The sequence below is a fragment of the Bubalus kerabau genome, chromosome 6, assembly GCF_029407905.1.
Source record: "Bubalus kerabau isolate K-KA32 ecotype Philippines breed swamp buffalo chromosome 6, PCC_UOA_SB_1v2, whole genome shotgun sequence".
Classification (NCBI taxonomy): Eukaryota; Metazoa; Chordata; class Mammalia; order Artiodactyla; family Bovidae; genus Bubalus; species Bubalus kerabau.
In genome coordinates, this window is record NC_073629.1 from 29,392,574 (window position 1) to 29,405,107 (window position 12,534).

Sequence of the window (12,534 nt, forward strand, 5' to 3'; positions counted from 1 at the left end):
TATGTCCCCTCTCTCTGGAACCTCCCTCCCATCTCCCTCTCCATCCCACCCCTCTAGGTTGTTAGAGTTCCTATCTGAGTTCCCTAAGTCATACAGCAAATTCCTACTGGCTATCTATTTTACACATGGTAATATAAGTTTCCATGTTACTCTCTCCATACATCTCACCCTCTCCTTCCTCCAACCTTCCCACATTCGTAAGTCTATCCTCTGTTTGTTTCTCCATTACTGCCCTGCAAATAAATTCATCAGTACCATCGTTCTAGATTCCATATATATGCATCAGTATACAGTATTTATCTTTCTTTTTCTGACTTACTTCACTCTGTATAGTGGAAAGTGAAGTCGCTCAGTCGTGTCCGACGACTCTTTGCGACCCCATGGACTGTAGCCTATCAGGCTCCTCCATCCATGGGATTTTCCAGGCAAGAGTGCTGGAGTGGATTGCCATTTCCTTCTCCAGGGATCTTCCCGACCCAGGAATCGAACCCGGGTCTCCTGCATTGCAGGCAGAAGCTTTACCGTCCGTTATTTTCTATTCTTGATTTTTATGATTTAAAGTTAAATTACCTCTTAAGAATGGATGCTTTTATAATCCAGGAAAATACAGAGGCCTACTGTTCAGCAAATTTAAAAGAAGGGGATAAAAGGTTTAAAAAATGTAACTTAAAACAATAACTAAATATTAATTCTTTGGAAGCCTCAAAAGAAAGATAAACACAAGTAATAATAAATGATACTCCAGTTATAAGAAATTAAATATGAATAGGAAATTTTCTGACCTCAAAATCAGAGTCTTTTAGTCCCTCCTGGTAATGACAACTGTCAGAATTATCAGTCTAAAAAAATGAATAAATTTTTCCTGTGAGAATATATTTCTGATGTTTCCAAACAGTAGCAATTAAATACTGAAGACTAGTAATCCAACAACTAAAGAATTTTTTTTCTTTTTCAAGTAAGCAATTCAATACCTAAACAGGTTATATCCATATACACTATACGTAACTGACCTGTTCAAGCATGGGCAAAAAGTTAACTTTTTGTAAAGCAGGATCTGCAAGATAAAAGATAACTAGAATTAAATGCCAACATCTTATTTTTTATACTAAGTATTATATCCAGCTTTAATGTCAAGGCTAATATCAATCAATATAATAGTTATATTTGATATCTAGCAAAGTATATTTTAAAAATGCTTCTACAAAGGTAATACATTGCTTTTCTATTCTCCTACCTGAATCAATGTTTTCCCCATTTTTGGAGACATTAGTCATTGCAAATGGAAAACCAAAATCATCTTCAACACATTTGTTGAAACCCTAGAAACACAAAGAAGTTCTTAAACACACTGTACCATATCACTCCAATAACTAGCAGTGTAAATAATATGTAATTGCATATACATCTCCTTAAAGAAGTGACTATAATTGTAAATTATTTAATGTTAATGTCCATGGGATTTTCCAGGCAAGAATACTGGAGTGGGTTTCCATTTCCTTCTCCAGGGGATCTTCCCGACCCAGGGATCCAACCCGGGTCTCCCACATTACAGGCAGACGCTTTACCCTCTAAGCCACCAGGGAAGCCCCCTCTTTAACGTGTACATTGTGTTAAAACTATCAAATGACCCTGGTATGTAAACAGAGCAAAATTTTTTAATTTTCACTTATAAGAGAAAGCTAACTAAAATTACATTACACATGTTTTATAAGTACTCAGGAATAATATAAGTAAATTTAATTAGTAGCCTGGAATATTCGTTTTCTTCAATTTTATTAATATCTTTCCCCTGGTAGAATTGAGAATTTTCTTCACTGAATAACATTTTAGCATTATACTCTTGGCTATAAAGACATAAGAATTTTTCTACAGCATAGAAAATTAAAATATTCATTGCTTCATCCCATCTCCAACCTATAGTTCCACTTGAGAAATTTAATTACTAAACAAACAAACAAAAAAAACACCTCTATTTTGCCTGAGAAACTTGATATAATTCCTCCTTTCCAAAAAGAATCTACATGTACAAATTTCCCTTTTTATCCTGTCAACCAGGAAGCTCAGAATCAAATTTTAACTTCAGTCACACTAATTTTTACCACTATATCCATATATTTGTCTAAATTTTCTTAATTTTCCTTGATTCTAACATTCTTCTAATTTATATCCTATTGTATATAAATTGCTTTAAATCATTTTAAGAAAGTGAGAAAGGAGGATTAAAATAAGCAGGTCCCATTATGCATGCAGAATTCTAAAGCACCACTGATTACTTCTTTAAATGAATGATGCCTAAACATATTAAGTATGCTCATTATTAATTCAAAGCAATGCTATTCAATATACCTGAGAATAGCAAGATTAAATGAGATTAAATAACAATATTAAATGAGACGATATTTACAGAAAAAAAAATTATAAAACATCACCAGTAGGAAAGTTCAGTTTGCTTCCTTTACCTAAAGAATAGTCAAATCAAAATTCATATGCAAATTTACCTTGAAGAAATTAGAATCTCCTCCCGAAGTCTGAGGTTTCACTGCAGATACCTGACTGCTACTTAATCTTGGTGGCACAAACAATTTAAAGGGCTTTTGTTTTTCCATTTTCTCTCTTCCAGTCGCGTAATTATCTACTGCTCAAGGAGGGGAAAGTGTTTCACATTGTTTTATTAATACCCTACTTGTTCTGTAATAAATGGGTATATATATAAGGGAATAGGCGAAACTTCTGCTACCACGTAAGTCTACAGCGTCCCTTACTACCGGGGCGGGGGCGGGGGGGGGGAACATCCCCTAAGTCCCCACCATTCCCCTACCACCAACGGCCGTGCTGGCGCCGTACATAATCGAGAAACTCAAACTAGCATCATCACCAGGACAGCCTGAAAAGAAGCCCGTTACCTCTACCAGCACTGTTAAATTGCATCACCTCGCAGGGACGAACTAGCTTAGGTGCTTAGACGACTACAGAGGCGTTGGAGGCTGCCCTGCGTGAGGGAGCGGCAGTATCAAAATGTCGCCCACCTCTAGGTTTCCTCCTCAGGAAAGGAACTCGGCACGCCTGACCCTACCTTTAAAAGAAATTAGCGGGAAATCGCGGGCTCAGTGCCCACGCGAACCACCACCTGCTGTCTTATTAGGGCAGCAGAAAGAACCAACAAGAACTTCTGCCTGCGAACCTCGGAAAAGGCGGGAAACAGCTCCACCGCAGCGGCCAGGAGGGAGGGGCAGGGCGAACCTCGATTTAACCGCGAAATAACGGTCAGCAGCGTCTGCCCGCCAAGCGCGAAGACCTACATCTCGCGAGATTTCCCTTTACGTCAGTAACAATTCTTACCTGGATTCTTAGAATTTGACATTCTTTAAGCTTCTGCTATTGTTAAAGAATGTGAAGAAAACTATTAGGTGCTGTGATAGATTAGGTGCTATAATAGGGTTTCCATTATAGCTCAGTCGGTAAAGACTCTGCCTGCAGTGCAGGAGACTGGGGTTCGATCCCTGGGTTGGGAAGATTCCCTGGAGAAGGAAATGGCAACCCACTCCAGTATCCCTGCCTGGAAAATCTCATGGACAGAGGAGCCTGATGGGCTGCAGTCCATGAGGTCGCAAAGAGTCGGGCACGGTTGAGTGACTAACACTTATTTACACTATGATAGATTGGAACTGAGAGTGAAAAATCTATTTCTGTCCTCCAAGACCTCACAGTCACAGGAAGGAAACAAGTACAAACAGATAATTATAGCCCCTGTAATCACCTAATGGTTGCAAGGGGTCATTGAGACACTTCGAAAGGGAAAATGGCCTTTACAGTGGCTTGGGAGTCAGGAGAATCCTTCACAGATGTGCTACTGTTACTGCTTCTATAGAAAACAGAAAGGGGAAATAAAACTATGGCTAGATAATGAATACGGAAAGGGGGATTCCTAGCTGAAGGACCGTAGCGCTCAAGTTGTGAGGCGCTCGAGCTGAAGGCGCTCGAGTTGTGAGAGATGAGTCCAAGAGAGTGAAACCAAGCAATGCAGTACAGGTGTGTGAGGACGCAAATGGGAAAATGATGAGACTTAGCAGGTGTGAAGGCATTGCAAAGGCTTTTGGATTTTAGACTTGATGGATGGGAATCTTGAGAGATTTTGAGCAGAAACGGAGGCATGATCAAGTTCAGAAGAAAATTCGTAGTATGAAAAATGGTTTAGGTTTACGAGACTGGATTAGGGAGACAGTTTTAATAGCCTGGTGAGTAAGGTATGAGGATCTAAGCTATGACAGAGCCATTAAAGATGAAAATGTGTCAAATGTAAAAGATAATTAGAAAGTAAAATTAATAGAACTTGATGGCTTTTTTAAAGTGAGCAGCAAAAGTCTGAAATGACTGTCTCATTTCAGATTTGAGCTACTAGAAGCAATAAATATGGTGCTAGGTACCTAGGTTTGAGCAGTAAGACAATACATTCTGTTTTCAACATACTGACTATATGTCCTAATTTTCTCCATGTCCTACAGTATAATCGATGCTTTTCCAAAGGACTTCAGTAATATTTTTAAATAATTCATTTTGTTTTGTGTAACTTTAACCTATCAGACATAATAGTTTCTGAAAACTTACTAAAAATGTAAGTTTCAAAAACTTACATTTTTGAGCTGGGAAAAACATAATTTTTGAGCTGGAAAAAAGTGAAAGATTTTCATTTTATATGAAAAAGAGTCTAGGTACCCTAAAAAAGACTAAATACTCCCTTTAAGAAATGATACCAAGAATAAATGCATAAGATAATCCCTGGGGGAAATAGCTGACACATTTAATTAACATTTAAAAAGTTAAAGGTATAAATTCAATATTCCAAATTGTTTTAAGTTTTGTAACAATGAAATATTCAACTATGGTCTTTTTTCTTATTGAAAACCAAAATGTCATTCCTAGTATTAAATTCAGTTTTATTTACTCAGGTCCAGTCTTTCTAAACAATTGGGTTTCCATATAATTTCTCATTTTTGTGTATTTCACATGAAATGTTTTAATGTTAATCCAGTTCTTATAAGGATTAAAATGTAAGATTTCAGGTTTTAAGAACTTTAATTTTTTCTACGAAAGGCGTTAGCAAAAATGTTAAAATATTGTCTACCAGAATGAGCATTAAATTGTGCTTAATTTCCCAACATATGTTAACATATTTTGTCATTTTAATTTTTCAGTATCTTTCCATGAGAACACTTTTAATTGGGACTTTTAAAGATCTGTTTTTTAAAGACATTAAGAAAAAGTAAGAATTGGACAAAGCTTTGTTCCTCTTTAATAATTTGTAAAATGCTATAACAGTAATAGGTTTAAGATGTTTAGCCATCAACCTAGCCTTAAGTTCACAAACTGCTTTTATTCTGATTACAACTATTTCCACTAGATAGTCTTTTTTATATCTATAAGCAATCTATATATTTTCATTCGATTTTCTGCTAAATGAAAAAAAGAGTTTCTTCAGGTAAGAACTGTATTTAGTACTACTCCCTTTGGAAGGGAACATACAGGCACAGTAACCATTGCTTCCTTGGGCACGAATCTTGAAAAGAATCCTAGATGTCCCTCTAGTGGTGGTCCTATGTTCCACAAAATTTGATGAGCCCTTGACAATGTCCATTTTATAGCAATATATTGGTGACAGCAATTCTGTTCATGTTTTTCAAATCAATCATCCTATGATGATAAAGTAAACAATCTAGATTTAAGAAGTATAAGACAAACCACAACGTTATAAAATTTCAGCAGCATGAATACAAATTCCATTTCTCGAGAGTAGTCAATTTGGGGTCCTTTGTCTTCCAAATCCTAAGTATTTTTGAGTGGTTGTGGTTCAGTGTTCTCAGTTTAGTGAGCCTCCCTATGAGATGAGCAAAATGCTGTAGATCTTCTGGATGATAAATTTTTGAATATTTGTACAAAATTTGTAAAACTGGTTCCTGTAAATTTTCTACATGTTGTTTATTTTTAAGGCATGGGCAATCTGAAAAACATCATCATATATATGGTAATGAATACTGGAAAATGGCAGAAGATAATTAATTAATTTAAGACAATACAGTTTAAAATAATAAAAATAGAAAATACACACTGAACCTTTCATATATGCCAGATTTTATGCTAGGTAACATCCTTCTATGCAATGTCTTATTTGAGCTTCATAATACTCTATGAGGGGCTTCCCTGGTGGCTCAGAGGGTAAAGCATCTGCCTACAATGTGGGAGACCCGGGTCTCCCTACAATGTTGGATCCCTGGGTCGGGAAGATCCCCTGGAGAAGGAAATGGCAACCCACTCCAGTACTCTTGCCTAGAAAATCCCATGGACTGAGAAGCTTGGTAGGCTACAGTCCATGGGGTCGCAAAGAGTCGGACATGACTGAGCGTATTTCTTAATGATTAGACAGCATTCATTCATCTAGTCATTGTGCTGGAGATACAGCAGTGAGCATAGACCAAGTTTCCTGCCCTTATTGAGCTTGTATTTTGGGTCTAGGAGGAGTAGGGGAGAATAGAGACATATACACATTTTAAAAATAAAAATATATGACAAAAATTAAGAGTAGGGAATAAGAATTTAGGGTAGAGGCACAACAGCTATTTTTTAAAGGGTAATCAGATTTAATATGACACTTAGCAGAGATCCAGGATGGCGAAGGAGGGAGCCATGAAGCTCTCTAGAAAGGAGTTTTCAAGCAGAAAATTTGTCAAGTACAGTAGAACTTGTGGAAGGAGCCTACTTAAAATTTTCAGGGAACATATGCATCAAAAGTAATGTGGTTGTGGTGATGTTAGCAAAAGGAATAGTTGCAAGCAATATCAGAAAGAACTTTGGCTGTAAATTGTATGAAAGAGAAATCCATTAAAGGATTATGTGCAGAAGAATGACATGATAGGGCTTATGTTGTCAAAGAATCACTGTGACTACTGTATAAAGAATAGATCCTAAGGAGGCAAGGGCAGAAATAGGAAAGTGAGTTAGTAGTTTTATTAGGATGGCAGAGACAGTAAGAAGTGGTTGAGTTCTAGATCTATTTTGAAGCTAGAATCAACAAGATTTGTTGCATATTTAATATGGATATAAGAGTAAAAAAGAAGTGAAGGATGACTTCAAGAATTTTGACTTCTACAATTTAAAGAATTGAGATGCCATTTAGAAGAGATGAAGGAAGAATACAGAAGGATCAGGGGAGCAATCAAGAGTTCACATGAGGGGGTTAAATTTTATATCCCTTCTAAACATCAAAATTGAAATCTTGAGTAGGCTATGTAATGGAGCTTAGGGTAGCAGTCCAAGTTGGCATATAGTTTGGGAGATGTCAGCCCCTAGATGGTATTTTAAACCATGAGACGGGATGTAGTTTCTAAGGAAGTGGGTATAGAAGAGAACTAAGTGTTGGAACATTTTTAACATTTATCAGTGTGGAAGATGATGGGGAATTAACAAAGAAGACAGAAAGAGCAGCTACTGAGGAGAAAACCAAGAGACTATAATGTCCTGGAAATTAAGTGGAAAAAAATCATGCCAAGAAGGAGGGAGTGATCAATTGAAGATAAGTGTTCTAAGAAAGAGAAAGCGATCTGCTGTGTCAAAAGTAGCTGATGGATTAAGGAAGATCAGGACTTAAGAACTGATCACTGGAATTCACAATGTCAAATTACTGAAGATTTTGACAAGTTATGGTGGAGGGGACAAAATCTACCTGTATTAGTTTCAGAAGTGAATGAGAAGACAGACATGGAGGCAGACATATAAACAGTTCTTAATTTTTTTAAATTTGACTATAATGTAAAACAGAAATAGGAGAATAGCTCAAAGGGGATTCAAAGTCAAAAAGGCATTTTATTAAGATGCAAGAAATTACAGCATGTTTGTAAGCTGAAAGGAATGCTCTTATAGAGAAGTCAATGTTGATTAAAACTGGTACATTTGGAATCAATGAATAATATAATAACCACAAATTTCATGATTTCATTGCCAAACTTAATCCAAACTCTATTGCCAAATGTATTTTTACCTGAAAAAAAGCACTGTTGTGGCTGCAAGCAGAGCATATTCAGTATTAGCAATATTAAGCTCACTCATTATTCTACAGAAGCAATATGGTGTGATAATAAATTCTTCAGCAATACCTAAAAAGATTAATATCAAATGTATTTTCGTCAAAACATAGTGCTGACTCATATTGCCATTATCACATTTTCTCAAAGCTGTATAAAAAGAAAATGAAATCAACTTTCTGACCAATTTTTTGGTCTGACCAACTTTTTACATCCAAAACAATATTTGTATTACATGTGATATTACCAGTAAGCAAATAGAAGAACAGTCTTCATTGCAAAATGTTTCCATGGGATAAATAGCATTTCTATTACCACTCTGATTGTGATAATTCATTGAATGATCTAAATTATATAATAGCTTCATAGTATCTAAGTAAGTAAGTGTTAGTCGCAGTATCTAAGTAAGTAAGTGTTAGTCGCTCAGTTGTGCCTGACTCTTTGTACCTAAGTAAGTGGCACCCCACTCCAGTACTCCTGCCTGGAAAATCCCATGGATGGAGGAGCCTGGTGGGCTGCAGTCCATGGGGTTGCTATGAGTCAGACACGACTGAGCGACTTCACTTTCACTTTTCACTTTCAAGCTTTGGAGAAGGAAATGGCAACCCACTCCAGTATTCTTGCCTGGAGAATCCCAGGGACGGGGGAGCCTGTTGAGCTGCCATCTATGGGGTCGCACAGAGTCAGACACGACTGAAGCGACTTAGCAGCAGCAAGTAAGTATTAGTTGCTCAGTCATGCCCAACTCTTTGAGACCCCATGGACTGCAGCCCATCAGACTCCTGTGTCCATGAGATTTTCCAGGCAAGGATACTGGAGTGGGTTGCCATTTCCTTCTCCAGGTGATCTTCCCAACCCAGGGTTCGAACCAAGGCTCCTGCACTACAGGCAGATTCTTTACCAACTGAGCCACAAGGGAAGCCCCTCATAGTACATAGTTAAGGGGAAAATATAAAGTCTGCTTTTTAAAAATCTTTATGCAGATAGTAATTTCAATAACTCTAATATCTGTTATACAGGAAACATTCCCAACAAATAATAGCTTTATAATTTTTATTACTGAAACATGAATCTAGAATTATAGTTCATACTTTATATAAAAACTATATAGAAGACCCTTCAAAATGTGTTTTCTGTGATGCTATAAAAAAATGACTTTCTTTAAAAAGTACAAAAGCTAAAACAAAGAATTGGTAAACTACAAACAGCTATTATTGACATACTTGTTTGTATATTAACTAGTAAAATTAAAATATAATAAAAAATAGTTCAATGTTAAACAATTTGTTGCTAAATTTAATAATAACTATTAAGATTGAGTTAGTTGGCCCTTTTTATTTTCAGAAGTTGATGAAAAACATTCTTTTTGACTGTAAATCTGGGCCACATGAAGGAATATCACTTCAGTGTTTGATCCCTTCTGTAATGCAGTCTGATCCTCGTTGGTCAGATTTTCAAATCCTTAATGAAAAGATCACATAATTGTTTGAAATAGATAATGAAAAGGTAATTTTCAAGTATAGAATTTAACATTTTTATATTATTTATGATATGAATCCTAACTGTCCCCTTAGAATAATCATGATTCCACATTTAATATTTTAGTGCACTTTCATCAGAACCAGATAATAAGTTCCAATGGCATACACAAATTAAACATAGTTGGTTTAGCCTTGAAGAATTTATTTTTGCAGAGAGTTATCTGTATATGTAAATAGATAGCTACATTTTGGCCGACAGTTGCTTGATTTTTTTTTTTTTTGTATGGTACAAGGAATTTTGTTTATCTAAAAACCAAAACAGTTTATTTCCAAAAATAAAATAAAACATACAACCAATCACAGTTTGTCTTAACTCTAAGTCTTTGAAGTCACTTGAATAATATTTTTAAATATTTATATTTTCATCCACCTGATTGATTAAAGCAAACAAAGTCAATATGTTTTTGAATTTAGAGGCAGTTTTGGTAGAAAACTAGAAGGTTTTGTCTTCTTAAAATGTCACCTTCTTTTAAAACAAGGAACTTTTAAAAAATTACATATTAAATTACTTTAATTTTTTCCAAAGGCAGTGTGATACCTGGAAGTCCCTTGGTGAAATCCACTAAGCTCTGTATATGTAAGACTATCTATGAGAGTCGCAGAAAGATCAGTTCAGGATTTCCATATCCCTGCAGCTAACCAACAAAAAAAGAAATACAATTTATAGTTTCTTTCTTTCAAATAACTTTAAATTTTAAACTTTTATGATTATGCTGTTATTTTCTAACATAATTAATTACAAATTATTTCTTGCCATTAATGAACACATACAAATCTTTCTGTTGCTTCTAAAAGAATTGTATATTTTTGATGAGCAGCCACAATGTGTTAATGAGCTGATGTTCCTCTTGAGTTAGTTCCATGTGCTCCTGAATCTGTAAGAAAATATGGGGGAAAACTATAACACATACTTATCAAACAAGATATCGTCATTAAAGAAACAAGACATTTTATGAGTCTTGCCACTTTTCCAGATCTAGTGGTGGATGATACAAGCTTGTTGTTTACCCCTTTCTCTTCTGTTTTGATGTTAGAGCCGAAGCTATTCTTCTGCTTAAAGTTCTTTCGAAGTCCATTTGATTTGCATTGGATTTCTGTGAGCAAACCTGTGATATTACAAAATTCACATGATGAAATGTTTTAGGTACATCAAATATCATCATAAGATTGATGAAAATTGTCTTACATTGTAACACATGTGATCACAAACCAGTCTTTTCAAAAAGAACCTTTATTTTTTGGTAAGCATATAGAACAGCAGTTAAACTTACTGTTTGCATTACTTCTTTTATTTCCACAACAACTTGTCTACTTAAAACTACAGTCATCCTAGACATAAATTAAAATTAATTTTACATCTCAAAATTATAAATTTAGGCCTTTTTATGTTAGAGAAATTTCCTCATGATACCTTGGAAGCAACAGAATGTCAATTGAAGAGAAACTATTAATTTAAAATTCTGCTTTTTCTAGATGAATTATATAACTTTAGGTTAACTAAAATAAAAACTCAAGGGTTTCCAATTAGGAAGAAAATATGATTACTGCCAAAGTTAGACAAATAGAGCATAGAACAGAGTTTATATAAATAATTACCAAGATTGGTAACTGGTTGTTCTAATTTAGCAGTTGCTAGAGAAATAGCTTGAAAGTGAAAGTTGCTCAGTCGTATCAGACTCTTTGCAACCCCATGAACTATACAGTCCATGGAATTCTCCAGGCCAAAATACTGGAATGGGTAGCCTTTCCCTTCTCCAGGGGATCTTCCCAAACCAGGGATCCCCCGCTTAAATCTAGACAAATATATTATGTTCAAATATGCTCAAAATAACTTGAAGAGTATAAGTTCCCAGTAAGGTAATAAAAACTAAAACCCTTCTCAAAAAAAAAAAGAAAGTACACAATGGTACTTACATTCTCCTTACATTCTTACTGCCTTACACTTTTTAGTCTGCACTCTTGACATTTTGTCTGCATGTATATGTCCATTTCACGATGACCACCATTCTTGCAACTGTATACTTTATTCCTGCTGATGTTACATGGAAAAAAACCCTAGTAACAAAACAAGAGTTTTAAAAATTTTACTATAAGGTATTTTTTAGTTACTTGTTTTTAATCTTTATCATAAAGTAATTAAGTTAACTAAATTGTTTCAATAAAATGTTTTTCCCCTCAATAGAAAAGTTTAGTTTAATATACGTTTATCAGGATAATTGTTTTAATCATCTCCTGTTTGATATATTTTATTCCATGTTTATTCCTGTCAATAATCTATCTGGAAATTAAGCTAAATAACCCAAACACATTAAACCAATTCCCTATTTTTTATGGTTATATCATATAAAAGCATTTTAAAAACTGTATCTTAGAGAATATCATGATTCTGTGACACATCACTCAAGGTTGCCTAGAAGGAATGTATGCTCACGTAAAATAAAACTATAAGAAAAGCCTCTCTTTTCCTCTCCTTGCATTGCTACCTCAACTCGAAAAAGAAGAGATACTCTTCCAAACTTATCCTTCTTTACTTTTTTAGCACTTCTCCAGATGAGATAATGCTGCTAACTTATCTAGTCCAAGATGTTGAATGAGGAGTTTTGTGTGTGTGTGCGTGTGTGTGTGTGTGTGTGTGTGTGTCAAGGAGTGGGCGGAGATTCTACATTTTCCTAAATAATGCATAGCAATCTCTTTCCACTTCCTCTTTTATTTCCCATTCCTATGTAATAATCCCTGCTGTTGCTGCTAAGCTGCTAAGTTACTTCAGTCGTGTCCGACTCTGTGAGACCCCATAGACGGCAGCCCACCAGGCTCCCCCGTCCCTGGGATTCTCCAGGCAAGAACACTGGAGTGGGTTGCCATTTCCTTCTCCAATGCATGAAAGTGAAAAGTGAAAGTGAAGTTGCTCCAGTCGTGTCCAA

General features: G+C 35.5%; 1 protein-coding gene and 1 pseudogene across 12 annotated transcripts in view; both read right to left on the reverse strand.

Annotated features, from left to right (window-relative positions):
- The window catches only part of SYCP1 (synaptonemal complex protein 1), a 152,039-nt gene extending 148,155 nt beyond the window's left edge, over nt 1-3,884 (reverse strand). For 6 of the 12 annotated variants that reach the window (XM_055584641.1, XM_055584645.1, XM_055584643.1 and 3 more), the window contains exons 1-5: nt 2,904-3,043; nt 2,499-2,635; nt 1,235-1,319; nt 1,011-1,054; nt 783-839 (exon numbers count right to left, since the gene is read on the reverse strand). In XM_055584641.1, the coding sequence (XP_055440616.1) occupies nt 783-839; nt 1,011-1,054; nt 1,235-1,319; nt 2,499-2,635; nt 2,904-2,928 (348 nt within the window). In that variant the 5' untranslated portion in view covers nt 2,929-3,043. The other 6 variants (XM_055584635.1, XM_055584637.1, XM_055584636.1 and 3 more) reach the window with 6 other exon arrangements.
- The window catches only part of LOC129656412 (bile acid receptor-like), a 43,504-nt pseudogene continuing 34,744 nt past the window's right edge, over nt 3,775-12,534 (reverse strand).